The sequence below is a fragment of the Mercenaria mercenaria genome, chromosome 2, assembly GCF_021730395.1.
Source record: "Mercenaria mercenaria strain notata chromosome 2, MADL_Memer_1, whole genome shotgun sequence".
Lineage (NCBI taxonomy): Eukaryota > Metazoa > Mollusca > Bivalvia > Venerida > Veneridae > Mercenaria > Mercenaria mercenaria.
Window position 1 is genome coordinate 34,532,671 of NC_069362.1, and position 27,562 is coordinate 34,560,232.

Here is a 27,562-nt window from a genome sequence, read left to right on the forward strand (position 1 = left end):
AACACAAAGTTAATGACGTCAAAGGGATTTTCCCGAGTAGGTTTCATTGATGAGTCATCAAGAAGAAATGATCTCCTGAGCCGAGTCATTTGTACTAACGGTAGAGACAGATAGCGAACGGACAGTCCAAGATTTCTACTGCATCTAGGACAAGATCCCGAAATATAAATCACTACAGATGAACGAATTAACGCAGATTAAGAATCGTTGATAATTCAAGATGGCGGATTCTCAAAAACCGCCTGGCGATGGGCAAGGTGGGTACTCCGTGTTTACGGAAATCTTTCTGTCGCACTATTTTTGGATTCTATGAGTCATGTCATATACTATCAATGATCGCTGTATATATCACTTATAAAGGAAATAATTACTTAGCGAACAACGCTATTTACGCAATATAATTGAATGACAGAAAACTGATTGGCATGTAAACAAAGACAAACAAGCCACAAGGAAGTCGATGACAGAGGACAATTCTTTGCTTATGTCATCAGCTGCCCTCATTGATAATACAACATGTGATAAAGAACCTACTGCATTAATTGAAGGTCATTATTAATTGAAACATTTTCTTGTCCAAACAAATTGGCCAATAGGCCATACCTCATCCAAATAAAAAAAAGCAACTCACTTTTTACTATGCAGAACATATCCCATTGCTAGTTTAGATTGATCTGAAGTCCTCAGAATTTGTCCGATTTAAAAATAGAAAGCATTATGGAAGGACATATGCGAGAATATTTTCAGTTTCATTAGTTTGCTATGGTCCTGCTATGAAAAGCATTTATAATGAAGAGGTCATAAGGCAGATGGTAATATGTCTACATACAATTGTTAGTTCACGTGTTCTTTTGATGTTTATTTCGTGTAGTTGTCATTCACTTGATATTAACGAACAGGAAAGTTTGGAACTTGTGCATGTTAATTTATGAAATGTAAAAACATTTGGAACAATGTGGTATCTTATATGATTCTTGAAGTTTACTATATCATTCTTTTAACTGTAAATGAGTTGGGAACCAAAATGTGTTCAGAAAGTTAGGTTAGAGTTTATTTTGACCTGCACTAATATGAGTTACATGCCTTTTCAAAATCTACTTTATATGATTTCATTTTTAGTAGAATGTCAATCTTATAAATTGTAATATAGCCGTAACAGTGCTGTAATATTTTCTGTTTAGAAATTAGCACTGGCAAAAAGTTATTTTAAGCAAATATAAACATGTTGTATATTCTATGAAAGTGTCATAGCAGACGCTTTATGAAATCTTTGTTTACAATTTAACACGTAGGACTAGGAAAAGAAGATGTTACATTATATACAAGAAAACCGAGGCAACCGTTTTCCCCAGGTGCCTCAGTTGTGAAGCATGTTCAAAGTGCTCCAAATATTAGACATCTAGGCTTTTCAGGTAATAATTGTTGGAAAGGTAGAAGTCAAGGTGGACTCCAACTGTTTTCAAGCTTCTTACACTGTGATTGTCTTAGCTGTCAAGTCAAACATGGGTATTGAAAGTTAATAGGTTCTTAAACATATACTGTATTTAAAAGTTTATTTATAATTTGGAATTCGATAGATTGCAGACTCTGAAAAGCTTTTAAAATAGATTTTAGTTAACTAGGGCTTGACCTTAACATTTTTGGCTATTGTAATATCTTTAAGTCAAATTAACATTATGATTTACTTCCACGAACCATTTTTTTTGTGGACGAAATGTGATACTTATAACAGTCAGTTTAAAATGAAAAAAAAGATATTTTAATATAGGTGATATCAATTGTTCACTTGTGAAAATGAAATAATATTTTCCATTTTTAAGACAATTAGGCAGAAGTTACAAAGATTTACTGACAAATATGAAATGACTGACTTAATAGTTCACACTTGTCTATGTGAGATATTACCTGACCCGGGCAATAGGGGAACTGTTAATGCCAAGCCCTGTAAATCACAGCAGTCTTCATTCTTCATATATTTCTTTCTTTATCCCATATTTGACATACAGAATTAAATGTTTTAATAGTATTTGTCTAATATATTGATTGCACATATTTATGCATGTCATTTATTATACACTAATTATTAGAAAGCTTTTAACCCCTTGCACAAACCTGTTATTTGTAACCCAATTATCACATATAGCATTTAACTGGAACCCAGAGTAAAGAACTGGAACCAACTTCTGATATTAAGTAACTACTATAAGCCCAGTTCTTAGATTCAACCATTCCTATTTGAACCATTCCTCGTGTTAGCATGCACTGGTTACAGATAATAGGCTTGTTTCAGCAGACTTTGGTTTAGCAACTGTTGTAAATTTTAACATGTTTTATGAGTGTATCCAATTGATGAATTCATTCATTGGTGTGCAGCTTGCTTCAGAAACATTGTAAGGACCCAGTAACATGTTTTTATATTTTTTTTAATTATATATGAAAAGTAAATTACCATGTATACAATTTTAAATTAACATTCCTTAGAAGATGTTATATAGCGACTAAAATGTCATGAAGTATTATACTCCACCTTAAACTTTGTTTAAAGGGGCATACCTCCAGATGAACATGAAAAGTTTTAAAACAGTGCAAATGTCTGTAAATCTTCAGAAATCATTATGATCTTTAATAAGCATAAACAGCATTTTATTCAAGTTTATATGATGAGTATGTTCTAAAGATTAATTTTTCTTGTGTGACTTACACTTTAGAAAGCTTTTCTTCACAAATGTTTTTATGAATTTATATATACTGCTTAGAATACCCGAGTCCATTTATTTTTTAAATAACTAACTTAAGAATCACATTTGAAGCATTTAATATAAATCTGAAGGCATTCCACCCAAGTTGGAGAATTTTGCTTGAAATTGAACTCGGTTTCACAAAGTAAATTTATGGCCCTTGTTCAATATAAGAATTGTCTAATAGTCAAGCATGCTTACAGCTCTTGTTAGTTAATCTATGTAGTTAAAGATGTTATTTCTGTTTATAGAAACAGATGTATATGATAAATGTTCAGGCAGTTCATTTTAATAGCCCAGATATCAGAAATCTTTGACACGACATTGTACTGCTACTTCTTAAATATGTATAATACATATTATAGCATATTTTGGTTTATTGCCATCAACATCTTTCACAGCTTTGATTTAAGATGCTTTGTGGTAGTACAGGTCTGCACAGTTATTGCGGTAGGTGGTTAGAGATGTTGGGGTTTGTGTTGGGGTGTTAATTACAGAATACTGTGCATCTTATAAGGTAATATAACAGTCTGGGACATACATTCCTGTTGCTTGGGATATTTGTAAAAATATGTACAGTATAGTGGACGCAACTTGACCCCGATGGTTGACCTTTGCATTTTAATACATGATAAGGCACAACCTATTATTGAAAAGGAGTGTACGTAAAACACGAGCTGCACGGGAAAAAGGAAATAAAAATTTGCGTAAATATAAATTAGTGTACTGGAAAGTTTTAACTGATAAAATCTAAATAAATATATTTTGAAACTGCACTGTATACAAACTTATTCCATATAAATATACACGGCTACCCTAAGCACCCTTGATTTCTACAATAAAATAATCGATATGAATAATCAGCCTAAGGTCAACCATTGTGTCAAGTTGCGACTACTATAAGGTATCATTGAGTATTACAGGTAGAATGAGTATCATAAATACATTCGTAAGCACATTCAATTTTAATGGGAATAGTTTACATGAGTTTTAACTATTAATAGGATAAACTCTGTCAGTTGAAACTGGTGGCTGGAATGATGTGTCTGTATCGTCTAGAATATATATTATTAGACCTTGTAATTGCTTTAACCAAATTGTTGTTGAATGTTTTGTGCTTGTTTCTTCAAGTTGTGTGTTTGAAACATTTTAAGTATTACACTAAATAAACTAAGGAAGAATCACTTTGAGTTACATTTAATCTTGCCTGCATATTATTTTTCAGAATATGTCTACAAGATTAGAGAAAATCATGTGTCTCATTTTCATGCCCCCAGTTTAAAGGCCCGGGAGGCATAATAGTGATTGAACTGTCTGTCATTCTGTCTGTGTGTCACACTTTCTTGTTTATTCAACTCCTGCAGTTTCCATCCAGTTTAAATTTAAATTTGGCATAGAGTGTTACCATCAAGTGGACATGTGCATATTGCTGGTAGTTGTATGTCAGATTTTTTAGATTTTTTAAGCTATGTCTCTTTTAAGACTTAGCAATATAACAATTTCAATCTTGGTATACATCATCAACATGAAGTGGACATGCACATTTTGTTAGGACTTGCATGTCCGCTTATTTCTTCTTTTCTTGGACATTTCAACTACGTTTTTAGCTTGACTATTCAAAGAATGGCATAGGTGTCACACCTTGGTAAAAGTTTTGCATGCAAGTAGATACAGTTATCATTTAAAGGTATATAGCTTTGAAACTTATTGTTTCTTTTTCTAGGTCAATTACCAACCTCAATGGGTCAAGTCCCATATCTCTGACATGTATTTTGGCCAAATTTTACCCCCCTTCGGACTAAGAAAATCCTGGGTAAAGTTTTGCATACAAGTTACTATCTAAAGAACTAAAGCAAATATTGAATTGAAACTTTACACGTTTCTTCAAGTTTATAGAACTAGGTCATAACGTCAAGTCCCCATAACTTTGACATGTATTTTGCAAAATTATGTCCTCTTTTGAACTAAAAAAAACAAAGTTTTGAATGTAAGTTACTCCAAAACTAATGCAGATAGTGGATTGAAACTCTATAGATATTTTAACATTTAGGATGATATTCCTGCTTCTGGGACAACAATTTTAATAGTTGAGCATTGGCTGTCTTACAGACAGCTCTTGTTACATTGTATATTCAACTCCTACAGTTTTCATAAAGCTCAAATGAAACTTGTATACACCATTAACGCACACTGACATATTGTCATACCTTTTTATGAGCCCTTTTTTTGGACTTTTATATTATCTGTCAAGAATTTTTAGGGGACATATATGCCATTCAATGCTGACATCACTATTGTTTTATTTGAATGTAAATGTGTATGCCTTTGTCCGAGTGATATCTGTCTCCTGTTGTTTGAATTATTGCTATTGTTGCTTCATAGGCAAGTAAAAGTAAATTTTCCAGGTTTGCTTTGGCAGTGATTAAAGCTTTTAAGTTTTCTGTTAAATTAGTCTTCATAATCGTACATAATTTTGCCAACTAGTATTTATCATAAATGCATTATCAAGTTGACAGTGTAATATATCATGAAGCCATTTAGTTCCTAACCTGTATTGATATATTTTCAGATGATTCACTGGGGATAAGATCTCGCCTACAGTTGAATTTCAAATCGCAATTAGACAATCAAAATGGGGGTTCAGCTCCAACACTCAAGAAGCTTGGATATATGACACAGATGTAAGCTTATTTCTGTATACTTGATCTTCTAATTGTACTTTATCAGCCGCCTGGGTTGCATAATGCCAGTGGTTCTACTGGTGTGCCTTCTGATTGAGGCTTGAGGTGACCCAGGGTATTTTTTTCAACTATTAATGTGGAAAGTTGCCAGTATGATCAACTATGACATGACTGTAACTCTGTTACTCTTGCTTATGCAAAACAGTTAATACTTTTGAAAACTGTGTAAAGTAAAAGCTGTCATATTTGCTAAAGATTTGAAGAAACAAAATAACACTGTTCATGGTATATAAATAAGAGACAAATCAACTTCCATTTCAGAGAGAAGCGATTACGTGGGTTAGAGTCATCTGGCAAGTTGCAGGTGAAAGATAAGGTAAGAGGTGTTTAATGTTTCAGAGAATGCTTGTAATTACAGATTCTGACAACCTGGCACCACCATGTTCAACTAGTTTTGTTTATTTGTGGTTGTGAAGACAAATATGAGGTTAGTGTAATGCTGATTTGCAGACATTTATGTTTAAAAGTTGCTTAAAGATAATAATTGTTTCCAATAGCCAAGTGAATTATCTGAAACAAAAACTTTGTGCATATGGTTGAGGAGGGATATGTCTAGTGTATGGAGAGGGCTGATGTGCTGAGGGAAGTTCTTTGTCCATAAACAGTTGTGAACTAGGGTTGACAAGTATTCCTATCGTAGTTTCTTGTGTTTACTGCTGTTTGTGCGGAAAGATTACTTTCCTATTTGCAAATACAGTACATGAACGACTTTAGTCTACGTCACATTCGTTGTTCGTGGACTTTTACAGGCTTCTCCCATGGCAAAAACAACTAAATGACATAATATGTAACGTAACTCTCATCAGCATTTTGATGAAATTAGCCCCTTTTTAACTCTCTGTGATGAAAGTTGTTAGAGCTATTGTAATTTGTCTGGCGTACTAGTAGGTGTCATGTACAGACACTTTGTTGACAATTCTCAGCAAACTCAGATCTCAGTTATTACTCATTTCATCTGAATGAAACGTCAGATGTTCCATGGTACTTTTAGGTTATATAGCAATAAAAGAAATTCTTCACTGTTTTTTATGCCCCCGAAGGGAGGCATATAGTTTTTGAACCGTCTGTCGGTCTGTTGGTCTGTCAGTCTGTCAGTCTGTCGGTCTGTCCGCAATTTTCGTGTCCGGTCCATATCTTTGTCATCGATGGATGGATTTTCAAATAACTTGGCATGAATGTGTACCACAGTAAGACGACGTGCAGTGCGCAAGACCCAGGTCCGTAGCTCAAAGGTCAAGGTCACACTTAGACGTTAAAGGATAGTGCATTGATGGGCGTGTCCGGTCCATATCTTTGTCATCGATGGATGGATTTTCAAATAACTTGGCATGAATGTGTACCACAGTAAGACGACGTGCAGTGCGCAAGACCCAGGTCCGTAGCTCAAAGGTCAAGGTCACACTTAGACGTTAAAGGATAGTGCATTGATGGGCGTGTCCGGTCCATATCTTTGTCATCGATGGATGGATTTTCAAATAACTTGGCATGAATGTGTACCACAGTAAGACGACGTGCAGTGCGCAAGACCCAGGTCTGTAGCTCAAAGGTCAAGGTCACACTTAGACGTTAAAGGATAGTGCATTGATGGGCGTGTCCGGTCCATATCTTTGTCATCGATGGATGGATTTTCAAATAACTTGGCATGAATGTGTACCACAGTAAGACGACGTGCAGTGCGCAAGACCCAGGTCCGTAGCTCAAAGGTCAAGGTCACACTTAGACGTTAAAGATCATTTTACATGATAGTGCATTGATGGGCATGTCCGGTCCATATCTTTGTCATTCATGCATGGATTTTAAAATAACTATGCATGAATGTGTGACACAGTAAGACGCTGTGTCGTGCGTAAGACCCAGCTCCGTAGGTCAAAGGTCCTAAACTCTAACATCGGCCATAACTATTCATTCAAAGTGCCATCGGGGGCATGTGTCATCCTACTGAGACAGCTCTTGTTTTTTTATAAAATTCAGCCAATTCAGATCCATTTTGATTGTTTCTAGATTTTCACTATGTCAGAGACATATGTCACAAGACATCCAAATATTTGCTTCAGGAATATAAAAAGGAAAAGGGGTGTTAAATACTATGCAGTGAAATGCAAGTCAACTGAAGTTAGGTACCCTCATTGCCGCATTTCAGAAAGTAGTCCACAGAATAAACAACCTACTTTCGTTTTCAAGTAACCAACTAGAAAACCTGCAAATATAAGCATGAAAAGTATGTTAACTAATGTGAAATACATTCCACAAGTTAAATAACGCCCATTTGGTCCCTTGTTTACACCTAGATGCGTAATAATGGAAAAATTGGATCTATTTATCAGGGACATTTTGCGACTACACCACTGAAGCATATTTTTGACCGAATTACTGTTTTATGACTATCAGCTTTGATATTTGAGATCACCATCCTGTTATGGTTTATCGTAATTTTAGAATGTGTGTTGTTAAGAATATTTTTTATGATCAGTGATTTAATAAACAATTTTTTTAGCTCACCTGTCACATAGTGACAAGGTGAGCTTTTGTGATTGCGCGGTGTCCGTCGTCCGTGCGTGCGTAAACTTTTCCTTGTGACATCTCTAGAGGTCACATTTTTCATGGGATCTTTATGAAAATGGGTCAGAATGTTCATCTTGGTAAATTCTAGGTCAAGTTCGAAACTGGGTCACATGCCGTCAAAAACTAGGTTAGTAGGTCTAAAAATAGAAAAACCTTGTGACCTCTCTAGAGGCCATAATTTTCAATGGATCTTCATGAAAATTGGTCAGAATGTTCACCTTGATGACATCTAGGTCAAGTTCGAAACTGGGTCACGTGGCATCAAAAACTAGGTCAGTAGGTCTAAAAATAGAAAAACCTTGTGACCTCTCTAGAGGCCATATATTTCACAAAATCTTCATGAAAATTGGTCAGAATGTTCATCTTGATGATATCTAGATCAAGTTCGAAACTGGGTCATGTGCCATCAAAAACTAGGCCAGTAGGTCTAAAAATAGAAAAACCTTGTGACCTCTCTAGAGGCCATATATTTTACAAGATCTTCATGAAAATTGGTCAGAATGTTCACCTTGATGATATCTAGGTCAAGTTCGAAACTGGGTCACGTGCGATCAAAAACTAGGTCAGTAGGTCTAAAAATAGAAAAACCTTGTGACCTTTCTAGAGGCCATATATTTCACAAGATCTTCATGAAAATTGGTCAGAACGTTCACCTTGATGATATCTAGGTCAAGTTCGAAACTGGGTCATGTGCGGTGAAAAACTAGGTCAGTAGGTCTAAAAATAGAAAAACCTTGTGACCTCTCTAGAGGCCATATATTTCATGAAATCTTCATGAAAATTGGTCAGAATGTTCACCTTGATGATATCTAGGTCAAGTTCGAAAGTGGGTCACGTGCCGTCAAAAACTAGGTCAGTAGGTCAAATAATAGAAAAACCTTGTGACCTCTGTAGAGGCCATATTTTCCATAGGATCTGTATGAAAGTTGGTCTGAATGTTCATCTTGATGATATCTAGGTCAAGTTCGAAAGTGGGTCATGTGCCATCAAAAACGAGGTCAGTAGGTCAAATAATAGAAAAACCTTGTGACCTCTCTAAACGCCATATTTTTCAATGGATCTTCATGAAAGTTGGTCTGAATGTTCATCTTGATGATATCTAGGTCAAGTTCGAAACAGGGTCATGTGCGGTCAAAAACTAGGTCAGTAGGTCTAAAAATAGAAAAACCTTGTGAACTCTCTAGAGGCCATACTTGTGAATGGATCTCCATAAAAATTAGTCAGAATGTTCATCTTAATGATATCTAGGTCAAGTTCGTAAGTGGGTCACGTGCCATCAAAAAGTAGGTCAGTAGGTCAAATAATGAAAAAACGTTGTGACCTCTCTAGAGGCCATATTTTTCATGGGATCTGTATGAAAGTTGGTCTGAATGTTTATCTTGATGATATCTAAGTCAAGTTTGAAACTGGGTCAACTGCGATCAAAAACTAGGTCAGTAGGTCTTGAAATAGAAAAACCTTGTGACCTCTCTAGAGGCCATACCCTTAAATGGATCTTCATGAAAATTGGTCAGAATGTTCACCTTGATGATATCTAGGTCAAGTTTGAAACTGGGTCACATGACTTAAAAAACTAGGTCAATAGCTCAAATAATAGAAAAACCTTGTGACCTCTCTAGAGACCATATTTTTCAATGGATCTTCATGAAAATTGGTCAGAATGTTCATCTTGATAATATCTAGGTCAAGTTCAAAACTGGGTCACATGAGCTCAAAAACTAGGTCACTATGTCAAATAATAGAAAAAACGACATCATACTCAAAACTGGATCATGTGGGAAGAGGTGAGCGATTCAGGACCATCATGGTCCTCTTGTTTTAATTCAGTGTTGTTACGAGGAACATTTCAATTGTCTGTCAGTAATATCTTTTGTGTATCAGGAATATGTCTATTTTATATTTATTGTTTATCACAAACATGTCTATTGTTTATCAGAAAAAAAAAAGAAGAAAAAAACTTTGATTTTTGAAGAAATTATGCCCCTTTCCTTGCATAGTCTTTTGTGATTTCAAGCCATTTTTTCAACAAAATTCTGTTTGTGATTATCAGAGAACTACTTTCTTAGAAACTACAGGTCATAAATTGTTGATTCCAATTGTATGAAATCTAAGTCTTATAACTCTTAATGTCATTTTTGATAAGACTCTCTTTCTCTTTATACTTAGACATTTATTTTATTTTTTTTCAATAAAAATTAGATTACGTCCTTCTGTTTTTTAGCTCGACTATTCATAGAATAGTAGAGCTATTGGACTCACCCATGCGTCGGCGTCCGCGTCCGCGTCCCGATTTGGTTAAGCTTTTGTATGTAAGCTGGTATCTCAGCAACCACTTGTGGGAATGGATTGAAACTTCACACACTTATTCACTGTGATAAACTGACTTACATTGCACAGGTTCCATAACTCTATTTTGCTTTTTTACAAAATTATGCCCCTTTTTTGACTTAGAAATTTTTGGTTAAGGTTTTGTATGTAAGCTGGTATCTCAGTAACCACTTGTGGGAATGGATTGAAACTTCACACACTTATTCACTGTGATAAACTGTCTTACATTGCACAGGTTCCATAACTCTATTTTGCTTTTTTACAAAATTATGCCCCTTTTTCGACTTAGAATTTTTTGGTTAAGGTTTTGTATGTAAGCTGGTATCTCAGTACTCACTAATTGGAATGGATTGAAACTTCACACACTTGTTCACTGTCATGATCTGACATACACAAAGCAGGTTCCATAACTCTATTTTGCTTTTTTACAAAATTATGCCCCTTTTTGACTTAGAATTTTTTGGTTAAGGTTTTGTATGTAAGCTGGTATCTCAGTATCCACTAACGGGAAAGGATTGAAACTTCACACACTTGTTCACTGTCATGATATGACATGCAGTGCAAAGGGTCAATAACTCATCTTTGCAATTTACAAAAGTATGCCCCTTTTTAAACTTAGGAGTTTTGGGTTAAATTCTTATATGTAAGCTGGTATCTCAGTACCCACTAATGGGAATGGATTGAAACTTCACACACTTGTCCACTGTCATGAGCTGATAAGCACTATGCAGGTTCCATAACCCTATTTTACTTTTTTACTAAATTATGCCCCTTTTTCGACTTTCTTATTCATTCAAGCGACAAGGCTGTTAAATAGTCGAGCGTTGCTGTCCTCCGACAGCTCTTGTTTGTTGTTCTTGAATATATTTTGTCATTCCCCTTACCCACGTCCCCCAAAAAACTTGTGCAACCAAAGAATGTGCTTTAGTTTTTGCTGCAAGCTTTTTTAGTCTGCTGACAAAGATTACTCAGTTTCATTATGATAAATAAATTGTATCATGTTTTAGTCATTAGTTTATCTTGTTGTTTATGATAAGTGTATCTATGTTTCCAGACCTACAACTTTACAGCAGATGACTTGAAGGACCTGGGAGAAATAGGCCGAGGCAACTATGGGACCGTAAATAAAATGCTACATGAACAAAGTGAAACTATAATGTCTGTAAAAGTAAGTTTCTATTAACTCACATAATGTGATGCCTTACAGACAAATGTCTGAAATGGACATAGAAGTAATTCTATATTTACTGCGGGGTTTTAAACGCAGAGGTGAGGGGCAAGTAATTGGAAGTTGTTGAGACATTAAGAATTGTGTAATAGTAAATAGTAATAGTGGTACTATAGTAGACAGAGAGCAGTAAAACATGTATACAGTTACTGTGAGCTTGATCATCAGAATATTATTATTGTCTGAAGGATCACTGTACTTCTCTGTAGACAGCAATAAAGGTTTGCCAAGAGTCCCTTGGTTGTCATAAACGTGTTCTAGATTTCTTAGAGTCTTTATAAAGATTCCATAGATTGTGTTGATTTGTTAAAACATGGTTGCCAGATGGTATAAAATAATTTTACATCAATATTGCTGAGGTGGCTTTCTAGCAAATTCCATTGAGTTATGTTGAAAAGGTGGCTAGAATGGGGTGAGACATATTTCTCTTATATGCGGCTATAGTGGAAACTTTGGCGCCATATAACCTATACTGTGTTGGTGCGCCGAAAAACCCAAATAAATAAATAAGAGAACTGTCTGATAGAAACTGCTGCCTTGATTTCAAAGTGATTTCTCACAAACACTCAGTTTCCAAAAATGTTCAAGCCAGCTGTAAAACACATGTGAGCAAACTAGAGCCATCACTGCCCTCTTTTGTCAATTTACCTTTCCAGAAAGAGTGTGGAGAATATGCAGTCTTTTTATGTTTTGCAACATTTAAAACTGTAGTTGCTATGACAACAAAAAGATATTCTGATAGCAGAATTTTATTGCCTGACCGTAGTATTTGCTTTTAGTTTTTTTGCCAGTTTTAAGTTGGAAAGAAAGATCATAGTGGCAAACTTTTGTAGTGGTCGTTTTATTTCTTTTTTATTTTCTGTAAAACTGGAAAATTAATATAAAAGGAATTCTAGAAGTGCTTGAATAGACTTCTGGCTAATGGCTTTGCTTATTTTTGTTTGTAAAACAATATATTGTGGCAAACTACTTTCATGAATATGAAAGTACATTTAAATGATATTTCAGGTTAAAATGTCCATGTGAGAAGGATGATTTTCAAGAGATATATGTTTTGTGGTCTTATTAATAGATATTATTGATTTAACAATAAAGAAAATACATGTTATTTTTTGTATCAGTCAAAAGCATTACATGTATTCATTTACAAAAATATTTTAGATTGTTCTCCAGAATTATTGTATTTGTTCAGGCAATGTTTAAAGATAAAGAGTATTTACAGACTGTATATGTATCATTTTTGATGTCTGGCCATATTGTTATTAATGAGAGAGTCTGAAACTGGTTTATCAGTTTATTGGTAAATGGCTATGAATTCTTGCAGAGGATACGGTCAGTGGTCAATGAGAAGGAGCAGAGACAAATGTTAATGGAGTTAGATGCTGTGATGAGAAGCAACGATTGTCCATATATTGTGCAATTTTACGGAGCTCTCTTTAAGGAGGTAAACCTGTTAGCCATATGTAGTGTAGTTTTATTGAATTTTCTACTGTATATTAATCTATTGTCCTTAGATTCATGGTGCCCTCACCGAAAATGTAACGCTATTGTCAAAATAAAGCCCTATTTTATTAAGCTATCTTTAAAGGGGTAACCCTAATATCAATATATGGTGCAGTTGTGTTGGGCTTTTTTCAAAGAGCTAAATCTATTGTCCATATATATAGTGTTTTTTATGGATCTGTCTTCAAGGAGGTAAACCTATAGTCCATAATTTTGTGTAACTTTCCTTGATGTAAAATTTTTGTCCATAAATTATACATTTTCGTTTGGTTTCTTATTCAAAGACGTTTTTACTTACAAACAAAATGCGATACTTAGAAACATGTTATTATTACATATATAACAGACTATATTGACTCTTTGGTGAGTGCTCATGATAACGGTAGTCTGCCACCCTGAGCTCTGCTGCTTATCAACATTTGCTTGTCCTGTAATCTAGACCTCAGCAATTTATGAACATTTGCTTGTGTTTGCAGGGAGATTGTTGGATTTGTATGGAGTTGATGGACATATCTTTAGACAAGTTTTATAAATTTACATATGGTCATTTAAAATCCTCAATACCAGAGGAAATATTAGGGAAAATTACAGTAGCTGTAAGTATATATTTGAGCAGTATTTATTTGAATTGTTTATTGTAATTATATTTAAATATATTTATTCATTCATTTAGTGTATATGTGTAATAAGTGTGCAGAATATTAATGAGGAGCTTAAAAAATCTGAACATGAAACTCCTGTTACCTTTCCTCGTCCACAAGAATGAATTGCATTTTAAAAGAAAATGGAAATGTGACATTTTGTAGCAATTTTCATGTGTTTTTTCTAGCCAGGCATACATAGGTCAGGTTAGCAAAATCATGAAACTGAACATATTTGTCATCAAAATAAGAAATAATTGATCTATTTGAACAGTTAAAAAGGAGAAACATTGATTCCACAAAACTTAAAAGGATCAAGTTCAGATTACATGCAAAATTAACCCTTAGCCTGCTGGGGGCAAGTGATTTTGCCTTTGCGACCAGTGCAGACCAAGATCAGCCTGCACATCCGTGCAGTCTGGTCATGGTCTGCACTGTTCGCTATTCAGTCAGTATCTTTTAGGTAGGCATCCCTTTAAACAGTTAATGGTACTGTCCAAATTGAAAGATGGAAAAGTCCGTTATAGAAATGTAGCAGGGTAAGGGTTAATAGAAATCTATTTAATCAGAATACAGTGTAGTATGGCTTGTACATACAATAAGTTAGGGAAGTAAGAATAAGAAATATGCAGTGCAGATGTTGGTTTTGAAAAAGGTTTTACTATCATTCTAAGTCATTTTAGCTCGATGTTTATAATGTGAGATACTTGTAGAAAAAGAACTGTGAAGCAGTTCTCAAAACTGTTTTTCTGCTTCTTAATTTTTTCTCATTTGTTGGTGATGATGAATTCCATATGTTCATCTGAAAGATTGCAATAACACATGTATTTAATGTTTAGTGAACTTAAATAATTTATTATTAATGCATTGTTTCACTTCTTATTTTCAGACTGTGAAAGCTTTAAATTATTTAAAGGAGAAGTTAAAAATCATCCATAGAGGTATGTTACTAAGCAAACCAATTTCTACATGAGCCGTGCCATGGGAAAACCAACATAGTGGCTTTGCGACCAGCATGGATCCAGACCAGCCTGCGCATCCGCGCAGTCTGGTCAGGATCCATGCTGTTCACTAACAGTTTCTTTAATTGCAATAGGCTTTGAAAGCGAACAGCATGGATCCTGACCAGACTGCGTGGATGCGCAGGCTGGTCTGGATCCATGCTGGTCGCAAAGCCACTATGTTGGTTTTCACATGGCACGGCTCACATGTTTTGTGTCATTAAAGGCATTTAATGTAATCAACTTCAAACTGAAAAAACAACAACTTTCACAGAACCTTTTTTCTTCTTATTTACTGTGCTTAAAAATATTAGTCACAATAAGAATTTTTATAATTTCGTGAAAAACATAGAATTTATAGCTAGAAATATGTTTCATTCTCAACATGATTTTTCACAAAGTAACTTCCTGTTTCAGATGTAAAGCCATCCAATATATTATTGGACCGGCAAGGAAATATAAAACTTTGTGATTTTGGTATCAGTGGTCAGCTGGTTGACTCAATTGCCAAAAGTCGGGACGCCGGATGCAGGCCATACATGGCGGTAAGTTCACAGATTTTGTTTATCTAAATTTTTAAAGAGAAAGGCAATGTTGTTCTTATGTTAATTCCGTCTGCTAGAAAGAAGTGAAAGAATCTTCAAAATCGGCTTAAAATGAGAAAGATACGAGCGTTTGAATTTTTGATCAAAATGGCAGCCATTATGTTTCCATAGCAACAAAAAATAAAATGAATTATTAAATTTCTAGATAATATTTAAACTGTACTTGTTTCTGTGAAATAATTTCTCTACTTTTTCCAGCTACATTGAAAGAAATTACAATGTTTTACATCCTACACTCTAGAAACATATAATGAAGTTAATCTGTTTAAAAGGTTATTTGCTAAATAAAGAATTCATAGTGTAAATGATGTCCTAAACACATTAAAATGACTGCCACCATGATCAGTCATTTTCTTAAATTTCATATCATTTTCTTAAGTGGTACAATTTTTCAATGTATGAAAGGCTTGGGGATGGTTTTCATATAACATTAACTTATTGCCAGGCATTCTTTCCCCTTTAACATAGTCAGAACTTTGCTTGTTTCTTAATTTCAAATTTTCCAACAAAATTAAAATGTTACACCTTTCTGCTTTACTGTGAGAAAAATTTAGTAGAATATAGTTGTTTCGGAAATGCAACCTAAAGTTAGTAGCCATAAAATTAAAAGAACATTGAAGTTCATTATAGAAGTTTAAGAAATGATTTTTTCCGCCTTTCATGCTTTCTTAACTTTCTATTTCAGCCCGAAAGAATAGATCCTCATCACTCAAGTCGAGGATATGATGTACGATCTGATATATGGAGTTTAGGAATCACTCTGGTAGGTTTTCTTTGCACAAAATGTCAAGAACAGAAGATGAGATACAGTTACAAAGGGTACTGTTTTATTGGAAAGTTTTGTTGATACTTTTGATGATATTAAAAGTGCCATCCACATTTTTTTTCTGTCCAGCTTACATTTTGTAAAACTGATCTGTGTATGATTTTTGTGACGTGTGACTTTTTATAAAATACCTCTGTTTATTAAAATAAACAGTGGTTGTAATCTAAATATGTAAATTGAAACCACTGACATAATAAAGAAAATCAGCATTTTACACATGACTTTTTAAAAAAATCAGAAATTTTCACTTTAATTTTTTTTCACAACATTAGGCATTGTAAATGAATATACGAAATTCTCCTATTTTCACCCCACTTTGAATGATTAGCTCTCAATTATTTTACAGATGGAGTTAGCCACTGGAAGATTCCCATACCCAAAATGGAATAGTGTATTTGATCAGTTAACTCAAGTTGTTCAAGGTCCCGCACCACAGCTCAACCCCTCAGAGGGACGATTCTCAGAAGAATTTCTTAATTTCCTCAGTGCTTGGTCAGTATTGCTTACTTGTCTCATCCTAGCTGTATCATACATTGTCTTTTCCTAGCTGTATCATAACATTGTCTCATCCTAGCTGTATTATACATTGTCTCATCCTAGCTGTATCATACATTGTCTCATCCTAGCTGTATCATACATTGTTTCTACTTATCAACATTGTCTCATATCTTAGAAACATGACATTGTTGTCAACTTTCAAATTCAAGGTTTTTTGAATTCATTTTATCATATCCTCACTTTTTTAAAAGTTTTTGCATTAAATCCTCCTTTTTTACAAATATTTTAAAACATGTACCATTCATAATATATATTATTTTAAAGAATTCCAAGAGCAGTAGTAGGAACATTATAATTAAGAAAGAATGGCTTAGTTTTGAGTTCAGCCCTTTTAAGTTAACAAAGTTTTGGCTAGTACCAATTTATATTTCTTTGTTGATGGATGTTATAAATTTTAGCTCGCCTATTCGAACAATAGGTAGAGCTATTGCATTTGCCCATTCATATGCATCATTGCAAGTTCTTGTATGTAAGCTGGTTATTCAAAAAGCACTTGTTGGAATGGATCAAACCTTCACACACTTGCTGACTGTGATAATCTGATGTGCACTGCACAGGTTTCATAACTCATTAATGCACAGGCCTTATAATGCTGTTTTGATTTTTCTCAAAGTTAAGCCCAATTTTCGATTTAAGAAATTTGTTGTCATAATCTACTATCTCATTCAGCATAATAAGAGGAGAAAAGTTCTATGAATTGTTGCCCCTTTTGTAATTGTTTGTTTCTATATTTTCGTTTTTAAAATTTTTTAGTGGCAGAGCTTTGTTTGAATTATTCCAAGTAATTAAACTCCTTTGCTGTTTTCATCCTGAAAATAAAACATTTTTGTCAAAATCTTGTTGCCAAGGTTTGTTTCCAGCAAGTCATGTGACCACTTTTTTTCTTCAGTTTAACGAAAGAGGAAAGACAAAGGCCAAAGTACAACAAATTGTTGGTAAGTTTGAATTTATTGAAGCATAGTTAATATTGTAACATGTTTCACAACCTGAAAGTTTGTAAATCCCCAGACTGTGTCAGTGGAGGCCTAGAGGGTACCAATCATTTGCCCAGTGTTTCCACCAGTCATTCATACAAAGTTGGATCCTGTGATAACTTTAAGAATGAAACTTGATAATCGATAGATGGAAATATGGAGAATATATGTACATCCTTTTATTTTGTTGCTATGGAAGGAAGTGTGGTTGCTATGGCTCAAAAGTATGGTAAAAAGTGGCTTCTACAATAACGTAATAAGTAAAAGAGATTTTTTCATGAAACATGGATCATAGAAGAAACATGTAGAACATATAGATTTTATTTTGTTCCTTTATCCAGCCATCTCCCCATCAGTCAGTCACAAAAGATAGATCCTTTGTTAACTTTCAAAGTACAATAATTTTTTCATGGAATTTGACTTTAGATTATTTCAGGAATATACAGGTTCTTTAAGTTTCAGTATAAAACATTGGGCTCCTATAGCAGCAAGTATGACAAATAAGCCTTCCAGTTGAGGACTGATGCAATAACTGTGTTATTCTTATTACAAACATTTCAACATTGGTTTAACATTGCAGGCAAAACAGAACATTTTTTCTTAATTGAAAACAAGTTTGCTGTTTTGCAACATAGGTACAAACAAGTGTAGTAATTCTTATAGCAAGGCCAGAACTATGTTGATACTAATTCTTTAATGAATTGTCTTCAATGCCAGCAATGCATTTAGGTTCAGGGACTTGTATGTGAGGTTATTCTCAGAAATTTTCCAAAAGTTTATAATCATTTTTATCACAATGTCATGTTTGACTTTGTGGGAGTGCAATGTTTAATAGATATGACTAGTGTACTAACATTTTGATGTTGACACAGTTTCAAGTTGTCAAGATATGGGTTGGATTGACTTGGTCTGTAATAGGTGAAGAAAGAAGAATTTTTATGTTTTAGCAGAAAAAACTAACGTGATAAAGAAGAATTTTAATTTGTGTCCTTCTGCATGGAATTTCTTAAACTTTTTGAATAAAAATGATAAAATGCTCAGCAGAACCTCACATTTCATTACTTTACTCAACTTGTTTAATATATTCAGTATGAAAACACACTCATGTAAGATCCTCTATTTCTTAAAGGGCAAAACAAATATAAAAAGACTAAAGAGGCATGTTACCCAGTGTTTTAGCAGACCTAGAAAAGTCAGAAAACATTTTTTTTTCTGGAAGCCAAGGAATTTGAAAACTGCTGATTTTATCATGGAAAATTCAGGAAAAATTTTATAAAATTAGCCTTTAATTGTGAAATACCTTCTTGAAATTTATGAAATGTCACTAATTTAAAATATTCTCTTCAAAATGAAAATTGATAAATTTCCAGTAAAGCAGTCTTAAACACTTTATGAAATTGGATTTTTAGCTCGACTATTCATAGAATAGTGAGCTATTTCACTCGCCCATGCGTCGGCGTCCACGTCGGCGTCGGCGTTGGCGTCCGCGTCCCAATTTTGGTTAAGGTTTTGTATGTAAGCTGGTATCTCAGTGACCACTTGTGGGAATGGATTGAAACTTCACACACTTATTCACTGTGACAAACTGACTTACATTGCACAGGTTCCATAACTCTATTTTGCTTTTTTACAAAATTATGCCCCTTTTTCGACTTAGAAATTTTTGGTTAAGGTTTTGTATGTAAGCTGGTAACTCAGTAACCACTTGTGGGAATGGATTGAAACTTCACACACATATTCACTGTGATGAACTGATCTACATTGCACAGGTTCTATAACTCTATTTTGCTTTTTTACAAAATTATGCCCCTTTTTCGACTTAGAAATTTTTGGTTAAGGTTTTGTATGTAAGCTGGTATCTCAGTACTTACTAATGGGAATGGATTGAAACTTCACATACTTGTTCACTGTCATGATCTGACATGCACTAAGCAAGTCCCATAACTCTACTCTCTTTTTTTTCAAAATTATGCCCCTTTTTCGACTTAGCAGTTTTTTGTTAAGTTTTTGTATGTAAGCTGGTATCTCAGTATCCACAAATTGGAAAGGATTGAAACTTCACACACTTGTTCACTGTCATGATATGACATGCAGTACAGAGGTTCAATACCTCTACTTTGCATTTTACAAAATTATGCCCCTTTTTCAACTTTTGTATTCATTCAATTGACAAGGCTGTTGAATAGTCGAGCGTTGCTGTCCTCCGACAGCTCTTGTTATGAATGTATTTGTCCTTGATGATTATTAAGACTGTTTTTTGGAACAACACACTGTTTTATTTATTGTTTGCAGGAACATCCGTTTATAAAACGGTACCAAGAACTTGAAGTAGACACAGCAACATACTTTAATAGCATTTTAGATCAAGTGAAGGATTCTTCACTTCTAGAATTGTCGCAGTCTTCATAACATTGGTGGACAAGTAGGGACAACCTTCTACAGTCAACACTCAGTATAGTGACCAGACAACTTTCTACAGTCAACACTCAGTATAGTGACCAGACAACTTTCTACAGTCAACACTCAGTATAGTGACCAGACAACCCACTACTGTCAACACTCAGTATAGTGACCAGACAACCTTCTACAATCAACACTCAGTATAGTGACCATCATATAGTAACGCCAGAAAGGAAAAAGTGGGGATGGGGAGAGGCCACCTGATATTCAAAAATATATATAAAACAGGGACAACTTTATATGATACATAAAACAAACTTACATATTTACCTAGATACAGATCAAATATATATCTCAACTGATTGATACAAAAAATCTGTAATTATGTTTTTTGCAAATTTCTGCTTTATTTGGCAAGACCCAGTTACCAGAACAAATTGTTCTAAATGTCTCTCTTGCTGGTAATAGGAACTTTCTGAATTTAGGTGGTATCTTCAGAAGTGTTCATATCTGTAAGCAAAAATAAAATTATCATGGTAAGTTGTCTTTGCTTGAAAATTCCATTTCTTTCTTTAAAATGTTATAAATGAAGTGTACCTGTTATTTTATGGTAACTAAAAAATTCTTAATTTTTGTGACAACAGGGAAAAATGAAATTTAAAAACAAAATTGTGACCAAAATTGCAGAAATTTACAAAAATAGACAATACTGCAATAAACCATTTAAAACTGTTTTTGACGATAAATTAAGACAGACTTTTTTTAAATTTAAATAAATTCTTACGGCCAACTTTGGAGTTCTATAGGATTATGTATTGTAGGAATGCATTTTTGTATATTTAAAGAAAAATCAAGGAAAAATCCCATTACAGAAAAAGTAGATCTATCTAACAGTTCTGGTGAAAGTGTACTTAAAGAGAATACTCTGTGTACAAAATTGCAAGATATTCAGTCCACTGTCAAAACAGACCATATACCTCATGTACAGTGATACATTGTAACTCGTAGCAGAGTAGGATACTTTCCTGATACAGTAACCATGGAAACAAGTTGCTGTAGATACAATTTTACCAGATTACAAATCACAACTAGATCTGCAATAGTAAAGAAGTGTTTTAAAAAAAATAAATCAGTGTGCAGCATCATTTTATGTCTGAAACAGTATCATTTTCTTGCATTTAACATTTTACAATGCTTATAGCACACAGAATGGTCTTTTGTATAATGTTTATACCAGACCGACTATGTGAAGATAAGAAGTGATTGACTGGTTGTACCATTTCATATATAGTTTTGTCAGGAGACGAGGCTCGATAGATTCTTGTGTTTATAAAATGTACAATGGAACATTGCTTCTCTGACTTTTTTTTTTTTTATAAATAATTCAGTGATAAAAATTAAAATATCAGTAATACAAACCATTCAGGATAATGTGTTAAGTTGATCATATTAATATAAACATGTTTATTATTTGATATGATTAAACTCATTTTTTACGAAGTATATATTTACATTTTATTTGCTGACAGATGATTAGATGTATAGCAGTGTCCCCTCATATTAAATAATGAATGTGTTTATATAGATATGCTTAGCTGACACTGTATCATAAATCATTGGTACATGTAGTTGTACAAAGGCAGAAACAAAAAAAATAGACTATTGTTTGGACACGGTGGTACTTGCTAAGTTAATGGCAGGAGGAAAAACTTGCAACTATCCTTTTTCTCTGTCAATTGAATGAAATCAGTTAAAAAATTATTATTGTAACATTTTTATACTGACTTTTTTTAAAATTAATAAGATTTTAATTCCTTTATGCTTATTGTGCCGGAGCAATTATACTACAGGCATAATTTTGTATTGAAGATTGTATCGTTTCCATTTTGTTTTTTAACATCATGTTTTTGCAAAGTTGTAAAACTTTAATTTCACAGGAGCACATGTAAAAATGATACAGGGTCTTCATTCATTTTCAAAGTAAAATTCTAGATCTAATTGTTACAGATATGTATATATTACTATTTATGTTAATTTGCAAATTGTTTTAGTTTGATAGTAGGATATAACGCAGCATGAATTCTATTAAGGCAGTGAAGACCTTACAACTGAATATATTTGCAACAGGTATCGCAGGGCTTCGATGATAATTTTCATGTGCCATTACATATAACTGTTCCTTAGAATATGATGTTAGTCCCATGGATATGAAGAGAGTTAGAATTATTGTACCATATTCACCTGTATTTTGATGTTGACAAGCTAGTTAGAGATGTATGTTGTACTATACTGATTGCTGGGTGTAGAGATGTTGATTCAGGGACATTTTGGTCGCCTTACATTCTGCTAAACACTCAATAATTCCTTCTCACTGAACAAGTGTAGTTTTTAGTAACTACCTATCTTGTTTGTTTGCAGAGATATATATAACTTAAATACTGCCCTTTATCACATGACTCATAAATTACCAGTTGATAGTAAGTTCTGTTAACTAGTCTACAGTTTAACACTAAATTTTGTTGAGCTGAAGTCAAAAATTAAGGTGGTGGGGGGAAGAGAAAATTTATGTCTGATGTCATGTTATGAAATGCTTACTGAAGGGCTTGCAAGTAAATTGTCAGAACTGTTGGCCATAGGACTTTCGGTTTTAGCTTTGACTATTGAACTGTTCAGTAAGTGTTCAGCAGTTTAGTATTACCAGTGTACAGTGTGACTCTTTATTACTAATCCATGGTGTGACTACTCTCAGTTACTATTCAGAGTATTTGATTAATCACAGCTTTGTTCACTTGGGTATGAAATAAGCTCACTTAGATATGAAATAAATTCACTCCATTATGAAATAAGAATGATGTCTATGTTGACCATCCAGTCTGTGTTTTCTTAAAGTCGAAACTACAATTCTTATATTATGTTCATTGATTTGTTTCTGTACCCATTCAAATTGTTCTAAATTTATAGGCAGTTGTGTACGTTGTTGTACAGGTTCTGAGGTTAAAATGGCTAATAGGACCAATACCGAGTTCACAGCACAATGCTTTATTTTCTGATTAAAAGTATAGTTAAGTTTGGTTACCTTATGGAAATAAGACTATAAGGATGTTATTGAACTACCTGTGCAAGACAGGGTTTTCCAAAACCAGAGGGACAGCATGGGATTGAAAAACCAGTACAATCAAAGCTTTTTATCCATCTTGTTTGGATGCGTTGGGAAAACAACTGTCTTACTCAGGCAGACATGTTAGATCACTTTTCTTGCCTACCATTAATATATTTGCAACATTTTCAAAGATATTTTAAACTAAAAACTTTTCATACACTATTACCTCAATATGTGCACATGTAGTGAAACTTTTCCTGGTTATCTTTCCTTGCTAAGTGGGCAAGAAATTTGTAACCTCTTCTCCAGTTGTGACCTCGGACATTTCATTACAGTATATATTATTTGCATATGGTTTAAATGAACACAATGGGATTGAAATTTAAATAATGTGAATAAGTCATAACTTTCTCAGTTTATAAGTTTTTGTAAAGCTTTAACCTCCAGTTATCAGATGGTCTTTTCACCAAGCAAAGAACGGGCCTGTCCTCATTGTTAATACATTGTTTTTAATTGTAAGCAAGTGGGATGGAAATATTGAGTGTGTCATTGACCATTCCAGTGTTAAACTGCTTTGTTTTTTTTATTTTTCAGTGTTAAGAATGGTTGAGTCAGGCCATTTGTCTGTCTGTTCTACTCCACACTATATAAAATTTAATATATAAAATATATACTCATATATAAAGGTTTTATTCTAGGTGTATCAAAATTGAAAGAGCATTTTCTCAGGTATGACAGTATGCGCACCACTCTGAAATAATCAAGAAGTTTTTAGATTTAAGTTACAGAAAATTAAATCTGTAAAAAAAAATTTGACAGGAGTGTTTATTGTACTACTATAAACCTCAGATATATAGGTTGGAGTGTAGCTAACAGAGAAGTGGTGATGACATGTGTTGAGTTAGTGTTTGCTTTGTTGATGATATTGGCAAGTGCTGTGTATAGGTTGAACATTCTGCTCTATGAATGCTTACATACCTTTTTATTGTACATTGATTGTTAAGTTATGCTTTGTTTTTGTGTTGATAAATTGATATTAACATGCAAGGAAAAATACATGTATATGACAATAATTTCGTGACAATTTTTACACTTGATGTTATAGATTTTTTTACAAGAAAACAGGTGTAGTGTTGATACTGATACTCAAGTATGTTACATAAAGCTTTGTATATTGTAGAGTCCTGGATATATTGAACCTGTTATATTTACAATGGTTGTATTTACAACCAAAGATGAATAAACAACTTTGCTAGAGCAAAGGGAGTTAATTTTCACAACAGAAATAATCTAACATTTTACTGATCAGAACAAAAGACAAACATGCGTTGCGGTTGTCATTACATACTGTTTACATAGACTACGGTAGATGTAATATAGTTAAGGTGAGCTACAGAATCATTTTCTGTCGTAAAAAAGTTCCAGACAGTGAACTAGTTTTCACAGGCCTGTTTTTATCTAAACATATATTCTAAATACAAGACAAACAGTTACACAACTAGGTTTTTTTCTTGTTGGAAGACATAAGTTAACATGAAGATGTATCTAAGACTAAATAGACAGTTGAATCATGTAGTTATCACTGTATGAGCCGCACCATGAGAAAACCAACATAGTGCATTTGCGACCAGCATGGATCCAGACCAGCTTTGGCATCCGTGCAGTCTGGTCAGGATCCATACTGTTCGCTAACAGATTCCCTAATTGCAATAGGGTTTGAAAGCGAACAGCATGGAATCTGACCAGACTGCACGGATGCGCATGCTGGTCGCGAAAGCACTATGTTGGATTTCTCATGGTGCGGCTCAATTTTGATTTACATTGTACTGGTAAGGAGAAAATACAGTCACCTGATTTGATAAATCATTTTGTAAAAACAATTTGAGCCAGTGCATGACAAAAACTCGCAAATGATTTCAAGCTGTCGGATAAGAAAGTTGACATCATTGCGATGTCCTACAAGAAGTAAAAAAAGAAAAGAATAAAATTCATAGGATTGTATATTGTAAGGCATAATATATGAAAATATTTGTTGAATGTGTCTATCTTTAATTTATTTGTGTTTTATAAAGGAAGTGGAAAGTAAATATTTCAACTTAGTTGTATTCCTTTGCATGCAGTGGCTCATTTATGTTTACTGAATAGAAAGTTGTGTGTAAATTTTTAATCATGATGTCAACAAGGCCAGCTAATGGCTGTATATTCCCGATTTTTGACCTTCCATTTTTTTTCAATGTTTACAAACAATATCCAAACACATGTGTAGATTTTACTGAGCACTTTAATAGTACATTGTATACAAGCATACATAATAATGTGATATTTCTCAGCAGAATATAATAGTTTATACCATTTAGGTTATGTATATGTATTTCATCATCAGTGGGTCTTCTAACTCATTCTTTCGGACTCTTCTTTGACGGAACATTTTCAAATATTCTCATACAGGTACTAGTATATCATACTTCACAGTTTTATCACTATCCAGCTGATGATACAAGAGGAGAATCAATTAAATATGGTATATGTTTGTTAAAACTAAGGTAGTGGCTAGATAATGGAACAGGTTCTCTAGACACCAAACTTATTCTACCGGAATCGGTCCTCTAGCGTATAGGTTAGAGGGCCAGAATATTTTTCTATGCATATTACTGCCGATATGTAGATAATAATGATAATTAAAGTTATCGATTCAGCAAGTCAAACGAGGGCTTACTTTTTCATTTATGCGAGTTTATCCCATATTTGCTGGTATCTTTACCAATTTAGTAGTGATTCGTTATCAGCCATTGTAGTGCAGTACAAGTGTGATTTCATTATGTACGAAGACATGGCGCACGATAAATAAAAACAATTTCACAGCTAATAGCACACCTTTTGAAATTGTGATAGTAAATATTCATCTTAGCTCTTAAAAAAGGAAAAATTTTGGGATTTATTTATTTATTATAATAATGATAATTGAAACAATATTCATCATGTACCTGGTAGCCGTAAATGTGTATTTCTGTTCTCAGTATAATATAATGGCTTCTATACCGATGACTTGCAAGTTATTCATAGAGGTAAATGTCTTATCAAAATAGCAGACAATGGATACTGTAGAATAAGATATCAAAACAGTGTAAAGTTAAACAAACATAAATGAACAAGTAAACCCACGACTGAATTGCTGAATTGGTAACATTTAAGTAAATTAATATTACCAATTTGACAAAATGTTATCATTATCAACCATATATATCAGAGGTAATATGTATAGAAAAAATTCTGGTCCTCTAGCCTATACGCGTGGAGGACCGATTCCAAATAAGTTTGTTGTCTAGGGAACCAGTTCCTGTTCTCTAGCCACTGCCTAAAATTAACTTGTCTTAATTGAAAACACTTCAAGGTACAAAAACTCAGCTTTACTGTTCAAATTTACATAGAGAATATACATTTTTAGCTTTGTCTGAGTAAATGTAAATATATTAGGTATATTTAAATTCTGCTACTCAGTCTGCAGGATTATTGTGTAAATGATTATGATGTTGCATAAAGTTTTGTGTACAGTCCTTGGACGAGACAAAATTTTGTATGTGTTGTTCAAAGGATATAAAATCATTGTGTTATCATTTGTGTATAAATCATAAAACAGAAAGCTATAAAATGTCACAGTGATAATTGCCTTTAAAAAAAAAAAAGACCCAAAATAAACTGTAAAAAATCATTCCTCGTGTTTGTTACTTTATTTCATTTCTTAGCGTTAAAATATATATACCAGTGTTTGGATCATTGTGAACACATATATAATGCAGTACAGTAACAGATCTTAACATAATCTATCTAGAAAGTATTCTCCGCAAGCACTAAGAAAGACTGATTTGGAAAGGAAAAACTGCAGTGTATCCCTAGAAATGAGCCAGAGTTTTATATAACAGTATTACCTTTACAGCACTGAATTATTTATAACAGGTGCAACAATAATCCTATGAAGTATGGAGTAGTGTAAATTTCCTTTGTCTCAGATCTGAGACTATGTTTAAGGTGGTTTGGCAGTGTACTATTTTTTCAGAGGAAACTTGTTATTTTGTGTACCAGTCTGGCAGGAAGTTGTATTCTGAGTCATTGAGAGGCTTGCTACACCAGACTGGTTCACCTGGAGACCACTGCAGCAGATGGACTGTTCTGAAAGAGCAAAAATATATATCTGTTCAGAAAAAAAATCAGTATTAAATACCATACTGGAGCAATACAAAATCAACTTCAATCACACATTGACAGCCCATTACAGATCAAATATAGTTTGTTTTGGGTTTAACGCAGTTTTTCAACAGTATTTAGATCAAATATAGGCAAATTCTTTGTCTATTGTTAA

General features: G+C 33.7%; 2 protein-coding genes across 6 annotated transcripts in view; one reads left to right on the forward strand and one right to left on the reverse strand.

Moving 5' to 3' along the window:
- Positions 1-2: 2 nt before the first annotated feature.
- On the forward strand, positions 3-26,914 carry LOC123563688 (dual specificity mitogen-activated protein kinase kinase 4-like). Of its 3 annotated transcripts, XM_045356638.2 has the most exons (13): positions 5-257; positions 1,293-1,412; positions 5,308-5,419; positions 5,741-5,795; positions 11,424-11,537; positions 12,922-13,041; positions 13,577-13,696; positions 14,631-14,682; positions 15,160-15,287; positions 16,033-16,110; positions 16,520-16,665; positions 17,621-17,666; positions 19,998-26,914. In XM_045356638.2, exons 1-13 carry the CDS (start codon positions 221-223, stop codon positions 20,112-20,114), a joined length of 1,245 nt encoding a protein of 414 aa, XP_045212573.1. In that variant the 5' UTR covers positions 5-220; the 3' UTR covers positions 20,115-26,914. The 3 variants fall into 3 exon arrangements, with proteins under 3 accessions (XP_045212575.1, XP_045212573.1, XP_045212574.1); XM_045356640.2 differs by lacking the exon at positions 17,621-17,666 and having other exon boundaries at positions 3-257; XM_045356639.2 differs by lacking the exon at positions 1,293-1,412.
- LOC123563690 (decapping and exoribonuclease protein-like) overlaps positions 25,469-27,562 on the reverse strand; it is a 32,985-nt gene continuing 30,891 nt past the window's right edge. For all 3 annotated transcript variants that reach the window (XM_053534825.1, XM_045356642.2, XM_045356641.2), the window contains one exon: positions 25,469-27,372. In XM_053534825.1, coding sequence (XP_053390800.1) covers positions 27,270-27,372 — 103 coding nt within the window. In that variant the 3' untranslated portion in view covers positions 25,469-27,269. The remainder of the gene's footprint in view (positions 27,373-27,562) is intronic.

Bases quoted from the DNA above. Each gene is read 5' to 3' on its own strand.
- LOC123563688 (XM_045356638.2), top strand. From the start codon at position 221: ATGGCGGATTCTCAAAAACCGCCTGGCGATGGGCAAG. The intron at 13,042-13,576 runs GTAAACCTGTTA...TTGTGTTTGCAG, and splicing joins ACGGAGCTCTCTTTAAGGAG to GGAGATTGTTGGATTTGTAT. The intron at 14,683-15,159 runs GTATGTTACTAA...TTCCTGTTTCAG, and splicing joins GTTAAAAATCATCCATAGAG to ATGTAAAGCCATCCAATATA.